This window comes from Coenobita brevimanus, chromosome 96 (assembly GCF_032717465.1).
Source record: "Coenobita brevimanus isolate Jiangsu-jjx chromosome 96, ASM3271746v2, whole genome shotgun sequence".
Lineage (NCBI taxonomy): Eukaryota > Metazoa > Arthropoda > Malacostraca > Decapoda > Coenobitidae > Coenobita > Coenobita brevimanus.
Genome location: NC_137049.1, coordinates 29,153,898 through 29,169,233, shown reverse-complemented (window position 1 = coordinate 29,169,233; position 15,336 = coordinate 29,153,898). Strand labels below are relative to the sequence as shown.

General features: G+C 42.9%; 1 protein-coding gene across 1 annotated transcript in view; it reads left to right on the top strand.

Annotated features, from left to right (window-relative positions):
• The window catches only part of LOC145413524 (plexin-B-like), a 178,049-nt gene that overhangs the window by 144,817 nt on the left and 17,896 nt on the right, over positions 1–15,336 (top strand). The window contains exons 7-12 of the mRNA XM_080283219.1: positions 1,305–1,553; positions 1,719–2,332; positions 3,057–3,249; positions 4,331–4,567; positions 7,301–7,484; positions 13,064–13,206. Coding sequence (XP_080139345.1) covers positions 1,305–1,553; positions 1,719–2,332; positions 3,057–3,249; positions 4,331–4,567; positions 7,301–7,484; positions 13,064–13,206 — 1,620 coding nt within the window. The remainder of the gene's footprint in view (positions 1–1,304; positions 1,554–1,718; positions 2,333–3,056; positions 3,250–4,330; positions 4,568–7,300; positions 7,485–13,063; positions 13,207–15,336) is intronic.

The window sequence follows — 15,336 nt, the reverse complement described above, 5'->3', positions numbered from 1 at the left end:
TTAACTTTATTCTGGCTCCCTTTAGACGATTTTATTCAGCTTAGGAAGAAAAGTTTGGATGCGAAGTGATGAATGGAGACTATTTCTAACCATGTGATTACGGATAGTGTCTTCAAAGTTAACAAAATAGTCCAGGAGTATCAAGAAGAGAGAGAGAGAGAGAGAGAGAGAGAGAGAGTGGGGGAGAAAAGAAATAGGTCATCACAGTAAAGGTTTGAAGGTCCTTGATAAATACACCCCTCCACCCCCTCTCTCCCCGGCCAGGAACCCGTGTCGCTGTCTAATACCAATAAGTGATGGTTGTTTTCAGTGAATAAAGGATGAGTGATAGCCGCCCACCCCCCCCACCCCACAACCTGGTTATTAAAACACTTTCCCTTCCATATTTTTCGGGAGGCTGAAAAATAGGCGGTTTATTGGATAGTTTTTAGCAGAGAATGGTGATTTAAGGCTAGCGACAGCACCATACAACGCTGCCTTTTTTTTTTTTTTTTGTTTTTTTTTTTTTTTGTGCTTGGGGTCTATATTCCTATGCTGTGAAAGGAAATAATAGTTGTTTTATTATTCTCACCTTCAGACCTTTTGTTTTTCTATATTTGGCTCTCAATGGAATGGAAGCCAGGATTATAAAACGAAATGATCTCTTTTAATCCTGGAAAATGAATGTATTAGCTTGGATTATGCTGTCATCATCATCATCATCATCATCATCATCATCATCATCACCACCACCACCACCACCACCACCACCACCATCATCACCATCATCATCATCAAGACCTTTTTCCACGCTTGAGGATGGAATGATACTGTATTAACTAAAAACGTGAGAAACTCCGGTTGAGACAAACACAGCAATACCCCCAGGCCTGTGATTCTCAGCTGAATGACATCGTATGGCAGTGGTTTCCAACCTTTTCCAATTCTCGTCCCCCCCCTCACTGAATGACACGTTCCCTGCGCCCCCCTTCCTCAAATACTGTATTTTACTGGCATAGTTGTACTGAACTTCGTGAACGTTGGTGAGCCAGTAATGCTTTTTCCACTTTAACTTGGCCTAAAATTGTCATTTATCCATCTTGAATGCCAAGTTGTAACAAAAGATTAACACCAGATTATGATGCTTATCACGAATGCGCTATGAAGATGATGTAGAGTCGGAAGAGGCCATTGTCTTTATCTACCACTGAGCCACGTGAAATAAACTGCAAACGGACGAAAACTGGGATGAGTTAAGGTATAAAGAGAATAGTTCGCACCACCAGAAAGAAACTGATATTCACACATATTCTCCTCGTCCACAGATCCAGCCGCTGGCGGGCCCCCTTGAGGGCGGGACGCTGGTGACCATCGAGGGCAGCAACCTGGGCCTGAAGGAAGAGGATGTACGGGGCCATGTGTTTATAGGCAACGCGCCCTGTGAGGTGCACGAATACCACGTGTCAGTGAAGATCATATGCCGCACAAGTGCACTGCATGGCGGCGGCCAGTTCCCCGTCAGTGTCACCACCCCGGCAGGCACCACACGATCCACCGTCAAGTTCACATATAGTGTAAGTACGCACACAATTCTCGCTCAGTGTGCCAGAAAGTTATGTAAATTTTGTCTTTTTTTATTGTGTGTGTGTGTGTGTGTATGTTGACAAGTTACAGTCATGCAATATTGAAACACTGTCCCTAAACTTTTATAGTTTATTGACAGTTCCATCCTTGCACAGAACGTGAGCGTATCCAGTGTGTGGCCAAAACATGGGCCTGTGTCTGGTGGAACGGTGCTCTCCATCAGCGGCCGCTTCCTCAACGTCGGGTCTCATGTGTCTGCCCACCTAGATGACCTGCCTTGCATAGTCAACAAGACACAGTCTTCGTCGCAGCGGCTTGTCTGCGTCACTTCCAGGGCTACGGCGACAAGCGACAACAATCAAGATGGTGATACCCTGCCCAAAAAAGTGATGAAGTTAACAGTGGCTATAGACGGGGCGCAGCGCTCACTAGTGGAACCGTTCACGTATATGCCTGACCCCAGAATCCTAGAACTGAAGCCTCGCCGAAGCCCCTGGAGTGGTGGGCGACTGTTAACTGTTCACGGGACGCATCTAAACGCCGTACAAGCTCCCCGCATCACCGTCCTCTTCCACGATCACGTCCTCAACTCCTCAGCCTGCCGCGTCCTCACCGCTGACCAGATGGAGTGTCCGTCACCACCCGTTGATAGAGCCGTTCTCATGGCCATGGGGCGGGAGCGGCGGGGACTGAATGAACGCCCACCCGCACCAGAACCCGCACCCGCATCTGCACCCTTGAGCACAAGATCTTCACACAAGGTCTCCAGGTCAGTCTCGCAATTTTCACAACTCACACATCCACACCTAATAAACTGCCATCTGTCTGTCTATCTATGTATTGTCTTGCATCATATATCACAATATTCATACCTTTCACATCCACATGTAGCAAATGACCTCTCTATTTATCAAACACTATTTATCTATCTGCCTACTATCTTGCATCTTATCCCGAGACCCACAATATGCGTACATCACTTATGCATCTCTAACAAACTGGCCATGATTCTCCCTGTCTCAGTTTCTATCTTACAACATATCGTGGACTGATCAAAGTTAGCCACGATAAATAATCACCCAACTATATTTAAAGTTAAAGACAATTCGTCATTCATTGCCTTGGCTTTTGTGTGTTGCTGTCCCACTCATAGCAGAAAACACTGTTGCATCATACTGTACCCAGAATAATGATTTGCTATCCTACTTACTTGTGTAAAATGTAAAATTAGCATCGTTATGTTGTCTTAGGAACAGTTGCTGGCACCATGCTTGTGTATGTAACTGATATACCTAGGTCTTTCGTTGTCTACTTTTTGTGTTTTTAAGGTGATGCTGTTGTTGTCTGTATGCAGCTCACTGCTTCGCCAGAGAAAAGCCTTAATATTAGTTAGTATCTGCCTTCGTTCCGCCTCCCTCCCTCTCTCTCTCTCTCTCTCTCTCTCTCTCTCTCTCTCTCTCTCTCTCTCTCTCACCCAGCCCAATACCCCCCAGATCACCCCGTCAAGACTTCGGGGACTCCATCACCCTTGACGTGGGCTTCATCATGGACAACGTGGCCGCTGTGAGGAACCTGCGCCACGTCCTCTCCTCCGCTGCTCACTCCCTCGTTTACGTCCAGGACCCGGAATATAGAGCTTTTCCGGGAGGTATCAAGCTCTACAAAGGCGACACGCTGGTTATAGAGGTGGGCGGATAAGAATTCGTCTCATTTTAACAGGGGAGAAGTTATCATCATCATCATCATTATCATCATCAAAAACTTGTTCCAGATATGGGATTTTTTTTCCTTTGCATACCTCTATCAGGACAGTAGGGAGAGGAGAAAGAAAGTCAAAATTATCATCACCATCATAATTACCATCATCAATATCGTCATCACCATCATCCTAATCCTTAATTCCAGCTTAACGTTTTCCTTATACATCTTGAATAAATTACTTCTAGATATTTTTCTTAACTTTAGCTTGGCCCAAAACTGTCCTTACTCCATCTTGAATGCTTGCTTGTAACAACATATTAACACTAGCATGTGATACTAGTCAGTGCTATGTAAGGGATGTAGGGCCACAGTATTGCCTTTTCTGCCTCGTAACTCGAGTGAAATGTACTGCAAAAGTACAGAAATTATGGGCAAATTGAGGTGAAAGAACAGTAGTTACGAGTATCAGGAGTAAATAAAGAATAAATATGAATGTTCCCCACTTACTCTCAGTTGATTTATCCACCAGAGGGAGAACCAGAAAATATGCCTTGGTAGTTGCTTCTGTACTGATTACATGATACAGTATATGGTGACAGGCGGCCGTGACCATCATCCACTCACTTGATGTACTGCTGCCTGTTTCTTTCTTACATGAATCTACATTGAGTGACAGGTTTGATGGTTTCCTGTAATACAGGAATCCTTGTACACCGTTGGGTGAATTATGTAACCAAATAACGTTGTACTGTGGAGACCATTATGGTACCACTGTAAACGGGGTGGAAAGAGACACATGCGGTGTACATCCAGGAACCAAACCTCCACACTATTCCCCATACCTCGCTCTGGTAAGACACTCTCCTCAGCAGGGGAACATCGGTTCACTGCACGGGACAGCCCTGCAGGGGCTTGCCTGTGGTTAATGGGTCTGCTCGGCCAGATAGACCGGGGTTACTCTACGTCTACTACTACATGATGAACAGATTACTTATATAGTTATTTACAAGGTATAATGAATATGCAGAATATAGAAATAATACCCACACTCATATTCATCCCCCAGGGCGAGAACCTAAATCTGGCCAGTGACGAGTCTGACGTGAACGTGACGATCGGAACGCGTCCCTGCAATGTTACTTCACTGGCCCTGACCCAGCTGGTGTGCACGCCCCCCGAGGTGCAGCCGCCTCCCACCGACGAGAGGGGCCACGCCACCCAGTACGACCTGCCTCTTGTGGTGGTCAGAATGGGGCAGAATCTGAGGTTCCCAATCGGCCACATGCGTTATGAGATGATTAAGGTGAGAGAGGTGGATGATGGATAGATGGATGGATGGATGGTTGGCTGGCTGTGTGGCTGGCTGGCTTGGATGGCTGGCTGGCTGGATAAAGATGAGATAGGTGTATGAATAGGCTGATGGGTGGATGCATGGATAGATGAAAGCGAGATAGCTGGAAACGTAGATGGACGGGTGGATAGTATGCCTTCTGTGGAGTCAGTGTGACTTGGTGGTATGCATTCGTCCTGAGACTCTCAATATAAGATACAAATCGAAGCTGTGGTTAGCTTTTAACGTGGGTGCTGGCAGTGTGTCCATTCATGTACTTCCATATCATAGCATCGTATTGGTTCATAAAAGATGGTATACACACACACACACACACACACACACACACACACACACACACACACACACACACACACACACACACACACACACACACACACACACACACACACACACACACACAAAACCTATTACAGCTCTTCCACTTTCCCATGCATCACTCTCATTTCAAACATCAGTTTCTTAATCACACTTCGCCAGTATGGAAAAAGGATAAATTCTGGCTATCATTCTTTCTCCAAGAGGGCACGGCCAGCATTGGGCCTCTTTTCGACCTTACAGTATATGAGAGAGAGAGAGAGAGAGAGAGAGAGAGAGAGAGAGAGAGAGAGAGAGAGAGAGAGAGAGAGAGACAGAGACAGAGAGAGAAAGGCATCCTCTCTGTTTTTAAACCATTTCCCTAACAACTCCGGAATTAGCATACAACCTACGTCACTTAGAATAATTAAATCACCATTAGGCTCCCACTACTGTATTTCTACTTTTTTACATTTCTGATTACATATTTACAGTAATTATATTTTTCTTACATATAATATATTGATACATTCACTTACATATTTATCAGTTTATAGCCCAGGGATGATATGTCAGTGCAAGGAGGGAAATAAATAAATAAACAAATAATTAATGGGTGAGATGTGCAATAATGCTGGTTCAGGACATGATTAACCCGTTCCTTGAGAGAGCCTTAAAGAAAATCGCCAGGCAGTAGCGAGAAATAGAACTTAAAGAAAATCGTCTGGCGGTAGCGAGAAATAGAACTTAAAAAAAATCGTCTGGTGGTAGCGAGAAACAGAACTTAAAGAAAATCGTCTGGTGGTAGCGAGAAATAGAACAAGATGGACACAGGCGCAGTGAAGGGGATAAAGGAGTCTGACCCCTTTGCTAGAAGTATCCGTGATGTGAATAAAATCGCTTGGTTGTGATACGAAATATGTGTAGACGTCATCGTTCTGAAAAGATGGAAGCCCAGGGAAGGTATGGGTCTGTACACCGACACACACACACACACACACACACACACACACACACACACACACACACACACACACACACACACACACACACACACACACACATTCAGGAAGTAAAAGGAACAGAGAATGAAGTGTATTTGTGGGTGATGAATAGCCTATTAATTGGTCCCAGGTGTAAAATATTACCTGGAAACAAAGGGTAATATTTTAGTGTTTGTTGGTAAGGCATGGCTGTGTGGACGCTGTTGTGTGTTGGGTAAGGGAGAGTGTAGAAAGGGGAAGGGTGTTATTATTATTATTATTATTACTACTACTACTACTACTACTACTACTGCTGCTGCTGCTGCTGTTGCTGCTACTATTATTATACGGCAATTGAGAGTGTAGTGTGACTGAGGGTATTATTATTTGTTAAGATTTGTACACAGCATAACATCAGTAAATGTAACGCCATACCCAATCATCATCCTTCCAGTGGCCCTGTCGAATAAGCAAATCGTGAGATGTTGGAGTGCATGAGGTACTTAGGGGATGAGTAGATACCGCAAGTTGCTGCTTCTATCAATAGCTCCATTAATAAGTCCATTGGCGAAACTACAGTACATTCTTTGTCTTATATGGATTCTATAAATCTTTGCCCTGTCCAATGCTATTATCAAAACCTAGTCCACTCTATAGCATGGATGATTATGTGAAAGTGAAACTGTCAGACTTCCAGAAAATACACCAGTATATAAAGGCTAATCCGCCCTTGTCTAAGGAGGATATGTTACATCGCCAGCCTCACCTATCAGTAATAAAACAACACACACACACACACACACACACACACACACACACACACACACACACACACACACACACACACACACACACACACACACACACACACACACAGAGAGAGAGTGGTCACCCTCCAAAAACTCTTCTGAATGCAGGTGACGTAATCTGCAGCACACTCGGCCCACAACCGATAAGTCGTGGGTTCAATTCCCTGCCTGTCCACGAGACTTTTGGGCAAGTCTTTTTTTCCCCCAGCCTTTCCGCACCTACTTGGGGGACCTGAACTGTAAATCTGATTGTGGTTGTTGGATGTTGTAGAGTGGGGGAAAATCTGAGATGACTTCTTCGTCTTTCTCACCACAGTTTCTCTTTCTTCCCCCTACAAGTACAAGGTAAGGGGGGAGGGGGCTACTTTCCTCGTTCATCACATTATAATATATCTCTTCTTTCTCCTCATTTTCTTTTCTTCCCCCTCAGGAGTACAGTTTTGGAGGAGGGGGGTACTTTCTTCGTCTGTCACATCATAATTTCTCTTCTTTCTCCCCAACCTCTTTTTTCCCCCCTTAAGAGTACAAGTTCAGAGGGGGTATTTCGTTTTCTTGTCTGTCACACCATAATCTCTTCCCACCTCTTCCACCCTCAGGAGTACCAGTTCCCACCAGAGGCCATCGGTGGCATGGCAGCCGGGGGTCTGTTCCTGGTGGTGGCGTCGGGGGTGGTGTTGGTGGTGTACAGACGCAAGAGCAACCAGGCAGAGAGGGAGTACAAGAGGATACAGATACAGATGGACACGCTCGAATCCAACGTGAGGTCTGAATGTAAACAAGGTGAGTGAGGGGTTAACAATGTAAGGTAGTAGGGATGTTAGGGGTGTGTGTGTGGTTTTTTTTTTTCAGCTTACACAGTTGGACCACTTCCACAATTAATACTACATTGTGAATGCATGAAATTAGATGAGCCTTATTTATGAGGTACACCTTAGTTTCCTTGGTTACTGGTCAAAACAGTTCTCCAGTCTGACCACATCTGGCCATCAACTTAAGTAGGTTTAGGGTCTTTTTCCGGTTAGATTAGGACAAACGTGCCATGTGTGTGTGTGTGTGTGTGTGTGTGTGTGTGTGTGTGTGTGTGTGTGTGTGTGTGTGTGTGTGTGTGTGTGTGTGTGTGTGTGTGTGTGTGTGTGTGTGTGTGTGTGCTTGAGGGAGGGGGTTGGAAGGAACCGGAGAGGAAGTACAGTGTAAGGGGATACAAGGTGGACACGCTAGAGTCAAACGCGGGTTTCCGGGTGTGGGGATGACAGAGTAAATTCTGTGATTTCGTTACTGTTAGCTTGGCATGGAAGACGAGGAAGCTAAAGATTGGATGGAAGATTCAAAAGAATGAATGAAGTATGCACTTGAAAGCAAATGGCAAGAGTGTGGTACCTTTTGTAATTTGGTAGACAACAAAATGACTCTATCAAACAGACCTATAATTATAAAGCACATCTGTAAATAAAGTATATAGATAGATAGATAGATAGATAGGAAGGTAGATAGATGGATATATATATATATGTAGGTTGTGTTGCTTGAGGAATGGAGCCAGAATTCCGTAGGCTTGAATAAAGGATGAACGATTGTGGGATCAAGTTTTCACTGGCCATGCTGTTTGGTACTACTCTCTTATTTGTATTTTCTCTTTGATGTGGATTTTAGGGAGGGAAGGAAGGGTTGACATGATAATGATGATGATGGTGATGATGATGATGTATTGTGTATGCTGTATGTGCGGTAATGGTGCGTTTTTTTGTGTGTGGTGTGTGTATAATGGATGTGTTTTGTGGAGAGCTTTGGTGTGTGTATTCTGTGCGTAAATTTTTGTGGAGTTATTTGATGATATTCTTGCAGTATTTTACGATTATTGTGTTGTGAGGTGTGAGTTCCATGTATTCTTTTGTGGGGAGTATTTTATGTATTCTCTTTGTGCTGTGTAGTGGAATTCTATGTATGATTGTTGTGGAGTATATTTTCTGTTGGTGATTTTCTTTTTTTACGTTGAAAATAGGAAGGGTTTGTTTTATTCTTATTCTGTCATTATTTTTCTGATTTTCCTTAGTCTTTTCAACCCCCCTTCTCTCTCTCTCTCTCTCTCTTTCTCTCTCTCTCTCTATCTATCTATCTATCTGTCTCTCTGTACACACACCAGATTGCCCTAGTTTACTGGTTTGAAAGAGAGAGAGAGAGAGAGAGAGAGAGAGAGAGAGAGAGAGAGAGAGAGTTGGGACATCTGTTGGTATGTGTGTGTGTGTGTGTGTGTGTGTGTGTGTGTCAAATAGCCACAGACCGAACCCGCCATGCAATAAACGGACAGATAGACATGCAAACAGACGAAGCGAGTACTGTATGTGAGTGATATAGGGAGGGACGAGGGTAAGGGCTGCACCTGGCTTTGGTTGATGGAATGAGATCTAAATTGAATTCGTCTATTTTACAACGCTTGGGTGAAGAGCCAAGCCTGGCAAACAGACCCGTGTGTATTTGGACCTCCCTGTGCTGCATCCATGTTATGTTGGTTACCCGCTATTTTTGACCTGTGTATGTTTGTATAGGTTTTTGTGGTGTTTGTATAATGATTTGGTGGTATGTTGGTGTTGATGAACTGTACGTGCATGGTGGTCTTGTATGTTCTTGGTACATACCAGTAATATATGAATATTTGTTTTATGTATATACCTGAGTGCTTACGCTTGGACTCGTTTGTACCCTTCTATACTTTCGCAAATGTAACTACTTATGTATGCATGTATCTATGTACGTGTTACCAGGCTATGTGTGCGCGTGTACGTTCGTATGTATATACCTACGTGTGTGTGTGTGTGTGTGTGTGTGTGTGTGTGTGTGTGTGTGTGTGTGTGTGTGTGTGTTCCCGAAACTGTGTCAGGGGAGGAGGTAAAAAGGTTGATGGTGTTTTTGTTTACCCGGCAAGATCAAGAGCGGTCATGCAGAGGCCGCCACTGAAAACACACAAACATCATGCAGTCCCAACCTACACGCAGATATACAGAAATTTACTGAATGTGTATTATGTCGATGTGTGTAATGAGCTGCTTTGCGGAACACATAAAAAATAAAATGTTTAACGTGGAAAATGTATAAAGGCGAAGCTGATACTGAGACGAGGAGAAAATGAGCAAAAGAGAGAGAGAGATATAGTGATAGCGTGCATGGAAACGGTGATTTGGATTAGCTGGAAGTAGTGTCGAATAACTTGAAGGCATTTCGGCGCGAACAGCTAAGAAAAACTCAAGGACTAGGCGGCTGGCAATAGATGGATAGTTATCTATCTATCTATCTATATACCTAGGCTGCTTCCCCCAAGGAAAGGGAGGTAGCCGAGACAGGACGACTCACTCTCCATATACTCATCCATTCAAACACATTCATTCGCATCTTAGCCCCAAAGGGGAGAACGGACAGATCCTCACCGCATCACACCGCACAAGGGTCAACTGCGCAATGAAATCAGTGACATCCGCAGCAGGGCCCGACAGCAGAACTGGTTTACCCCTGCCACATCATAACAGACCCATCCCCTTACCCGCACCTGACCTGACTAGCTGATCAGACCAAATGCGGGAGAATATCCCCTCAGGGCTGCGTCATCACTTATTCATTCACAATTTCTCTCCATTTATTTCTGTCACGCACAGCCACTCTTCCTTGCTCAACAGACATCCCTCTCGCATCCAGCGCTCTCTTCACACTGTCCATCCATCCTATTCGTGGTCTCCCTCTCAGCCTTACACCTCTCACATCAGATCTAGTTATCTTTTTCACCAATCGTTCATTATCCATTCTCTCCATATGCCCAAACCATTGCAACACCCTCTGCTCAACTCTACCAGCCATCTCCCGAACAACTCCAGTTCTCCTTCGCACTTCATCATTTCGCACTCGATCCATACGCGTCACTCCACACATACTCCTCAGACATCTCATCTCCATTACATTCAAACTTTTCCTCTCTGCTACACCCACATTCCATGTTTCAGCCCCATATAATACAGTCGGTACCACAACACCCTCATACAGTGTTCTCTTTACATCCATTCTAAGCGAACGACATTTAAACACTTTTTTCATTCCTCCCAGCACCTTTCCTACTTATAGTTATATAAATAGTTATATAAATACAAATAGCTAAACGGATAGATAGATACAGACACGCAGATAGATAGATTGATAGAAAGATAGGTCGATAGATAAATACGGGTATATAAACGAGGCAAAAAATGGACACTGTCAGCCGGATGTTGGTAGAGAATGAACCTGCATAGAGGCCACGATATAATTAATGGACACAGACACAGAAAATAATTACTTTGACATCTTTACCCTTTCATGTTTTCATAACGGAATATGTTGTCGGGTATTTAGTGCTATGGAACAGTCATGTGGTCATCACTGTAAACTGTGGCTCTTGTGTTTTATTAAGAAATGTTTTATGGAGTTCAATAGTGTGTGGCTGACCGTGAAGTTCCGGGAAGGGCGGAGCAGGAAGGCTTACGAAATGCGAAGTAGAGCACACGAAGGGATTAGCCTCAGTCCTCACCATCCCACCCCTCTCACAATATCAATGTTCAGTTTCCTTTTATATTCCGCACTTATTTTTAATCCCCTTCACCACGATATATTTTTCATTATGTGCCTGATACATCTTGAGGTTTTTATTTATTTTTTTACTTATTTATTTAGGAGAGATTTTTGGAACTGGGAGAGTTAAACAGCCTCCATTAACTTATTTATCACACGAGGTCTTTTTTTTACCAGAATAAAGCCGTCGAAATGGCAAGACTATAACATTTATGTCCTCGGGTTGAAGGGTTAATATTCTTTACCATGTACTGTACACACTACCTTAAACCCCCTCACTACAACAGGGCCTTTTTAAGATTAATGAAAGCGTCTTGATAGTAGCAAAATAATACTAATAATAAAAAATAAAACGTACGGAAGGAACGAATGGAAAAGTGCATAATGTGTTTAGTTCGAAGGATATTTTTAAAGTTGAATACTATGTGGTGGAGGAGAGAAAGGAGTAAGCAAGGCGTCTTTATACTGAAGAAGCCAATATTCCTTAGCATCTCTGATATTCTTTGCCATCCTCGCACTTTTTCTGATTTTCCTGGCTTAGTTTTCCCTGCTGTGATATTCTTCTCCTCTCAACCAGTTATATTTACTCCGTTAGTTGATTATACGTTACCACTGCTTTGTAATTTCCTTCACTTATACTTTACCACTACTTTATAATTCCCTTCACTTATACTTCACCACTACTTTATAATTCCCTTCACTTATACTTCACCACTACTTTATAATTCCCTTCACTTATACTTCACCACTACTTTATAATCCCCTTCACTAATACTTTACCACTATATTTTCCTCCATTTATACTTTACAGTTACTTTATAAATACCTTCACTTATACTTTACCACTCTTATAATAGCTGCTTCCTTGAGTTTTATTTGTTCTAGTCTTATACTGAGCAGTTCATTTCCTCAAGGGTTGTTACCTGTTTTAGTTACTTAAAGCCCGGCACTTATACTTTGCCACTACCACAGACTTTGAAATTTTGCGTCCTTCATTTTCATTTCCAATGCTAGTTATTTATACTTTTCTGTTACTTATGAGGTTTGCTTCTGCCAGTGTTATATGTTCTGTTATGTACTTTGAAATTTGCCTCACTTACACTTTACCGCTTATTTCCTAGCTGCAGTTATTCTTCCTCTGCTGATTATTATTTGCTTCATTATTTCTTTACTTTGAAATTCGCTTCCTCCAGTTGCCCTTCCCAGCTGCAGTCCCCCAACTTTAGCCTGGATTTCTGTTGCTTGCTTCACTTCACACCTCCACCCCTCCCCAGATTACTCTCTCTCTCCTCTTACTGTTTGACCATCAGTCTATGTATCTTTCTGTCTGACTGTCTGTTTGTCTGTCTGTTTATTTATATACCTCTCTGTCTGTTTATTCGTCTGTCTGTCTGTCTGCCTGTCTGCAGTCGGTTAGCAGAATTCCCTCGCTAAGTTATCAAGATATTTTAAGAGGTGCCTTTTCCCTCCTCCTTCCCTCCATTTATTTATGTATTTATTTATTTTTTTTTCTCTCTCTCTCTCTCTCTCTCACACACACACACACACACACACACACACACACACACACACACACACACACACACACACACACACACACACACACACACACACACACACACACACACACACACACACACCACCTGTCCACCATCACGTCAGTCCAGCACCACCACATCCATCCCTACTTATTCATGCCTCGCACCTCCACGTCGACTCAAACCACATCCACCTCCCACCACACCTGTCTCACGTCCACCTCCTCCCTCCAGCCTTCGCCGAGCTGCAAACGGACATGACGGACCTGACGGCGGACCTGGAGTCGTCTGGCATCCCCACCCTTGACCACCGCACCTACGTCATGAAGGTCTTCTTTCCCGGCGTCGCACACCACCTCATCCTCGAAGACCCCAAGGTGAAGTAGTAGTAGTAGTAGCAGCAGTAGTAGCAGTCGTGGTGGTGGTGGTGGTCGTCGTCGTAACAAATTGGAAGTCGGTCAGGCAGAGTAGAGCTAAAAACGTTCCAATTTTTTCTGGTAGACTTCCCCTGAATTATTCACACGTATATACACACCGTAGCAGCAAATCCACGAATACTTAGGTTGCCATAGCGACGTATACAGTTTATTTACCGTTTCAGCTTGATGTGTTAACCTTTCCATGTCTGTCACTTGCCATTTGAACTTGACGTTTTAACCTTTATTTCTTGATTCACAGTTTAATTCATGTACATTTAAAAGTTTTTGTGTTACTGTTTTTCTGGGCAAGCAATATTATTTTTTTGGACCGAGGTGGACCTCCGGCATTCAGTAGGATAATAATTATATATTGTAGCCCTTTCACCTTAAAAGCCTACTGTAAGCTGAATAAACTCGACTATAGGAATAACATGTAACAGGCGTCATCATAGTGAAGAGTTTTGTTAGCAATCCTTTCCTAGCGATTTATTCACACTTAATGGCTTGAAACTTTAACCTTTCCTTACCTTATAATTCAAGTTCAAATATTGCTGTCGCTCTGTGAAACATTATCTTGTAGTTCACATTCTTTACTGACGAATAACCACCCATGGAAGCTGCTTTTCAACTTCCCTCGCAATTCACTTACTTTTATTAGTTGCTCTTTATCTTTAGCTTACAAAGCACCTCATTTTTAAAATGCTGTTTAACTAGTATTGCATACAATTTTATTTGTTACCGTCACACTGTTTTACCTTTCCCTGGATATTACCCACATTTTTCTGATTATGCGCTCTAGCAACATGCTCATCTTTACACATTTCTGTATAACCATTCCTTGCACTTCACTCACTTTTCTGGTATGCTGTTATTTTTTTTTTTTAATTGTTGCACTATGAAAGCTTTCCTTGCACCTTACCCACCTTTATACGTTGACATGTAATAACCTTTTCCAGCAGGTCAACTACTGCTCTGACCTGCTGTTTAACCTTCCCATGCAGTCAGATTAATCTTATTGTTGCATTGTTAAACGTTTTTCAGCAATATACTGTACCTTCTGTATATTAGATGCTGTCTAAGTTTTCTTGCAATTAACCTACACTCTTACCTGCTGTTAAACTTTCCATGCAATTCATTCATCGTTTATAGCTGCTGTTCCATTATTTAAACACAACTAGCAATTTGCCCACCTTTAATAGTAGCGTCGTTTTTTCACTATCTGGTCACCTACTTTTCTTGCCTGCTGTTTAGCCTTCCCTTGCAATTTGATCCATCTTTATGACATGTTGTTGCATTGTTTTATCCTCTCTCCCTCGTGTGCAATCCATCTCGAATAATTGACTGCTATTAGTCCCACAGGAGACCTTCATTTTTATGAGTGATTTGCAGTTCTTTCTTGCACGATAATAAATTAACTTTCAACCACTTCACTACGATGACATAATTTATTTTTTCCCACCACCAAACGAACTTACTCTGCTTAGGAAAAGCTTTTCTAACCGTGGGGTATAGATGCAGTATTTTTTCTTGCAGTATAATAGATTCGCTGTGCTGGAGAGGGACGCCGTTCAGTGGTGGCACTGATATAACCGGGGGTGATTCACTGCCAATGTATGCAAACGTCCCTTATCTCACTCGATACCCCCAAAAGGAGGATGTTGGACTGCCGGAGAAAGGCACCAATTGGGTTTACGTTACCAGTGAACTTGGGGTTATAGCTCTTACTAATACGTCACCACTTCACTACGATGCCTCATTTTATGTTCTAATTTTGCCAGCACATGACGCTTTTACTTGGATTAGATTTTTTTTCTACGACAGAAGTTAGGTACAATCTTCATTAACCTTTTCATTACAAATGGTCTTCCGTAAACTGTATTAAATCGGCGGGATCCAGAATCTGATTGAAAATACATCAGACTAGTGAAAGGTTTGATTCCTGTATATCTAAGCTCTAGACACATCATCAAGCGTCATACTGGTGTCGTCTTAGGAGGCTCCCTGGTACCTATCCCTTAGTTAATGGTTTTGCATATTAGCCTGATATTAACATTCTCATGTGTTTTTTCTGCCGTACATAATTTTAAT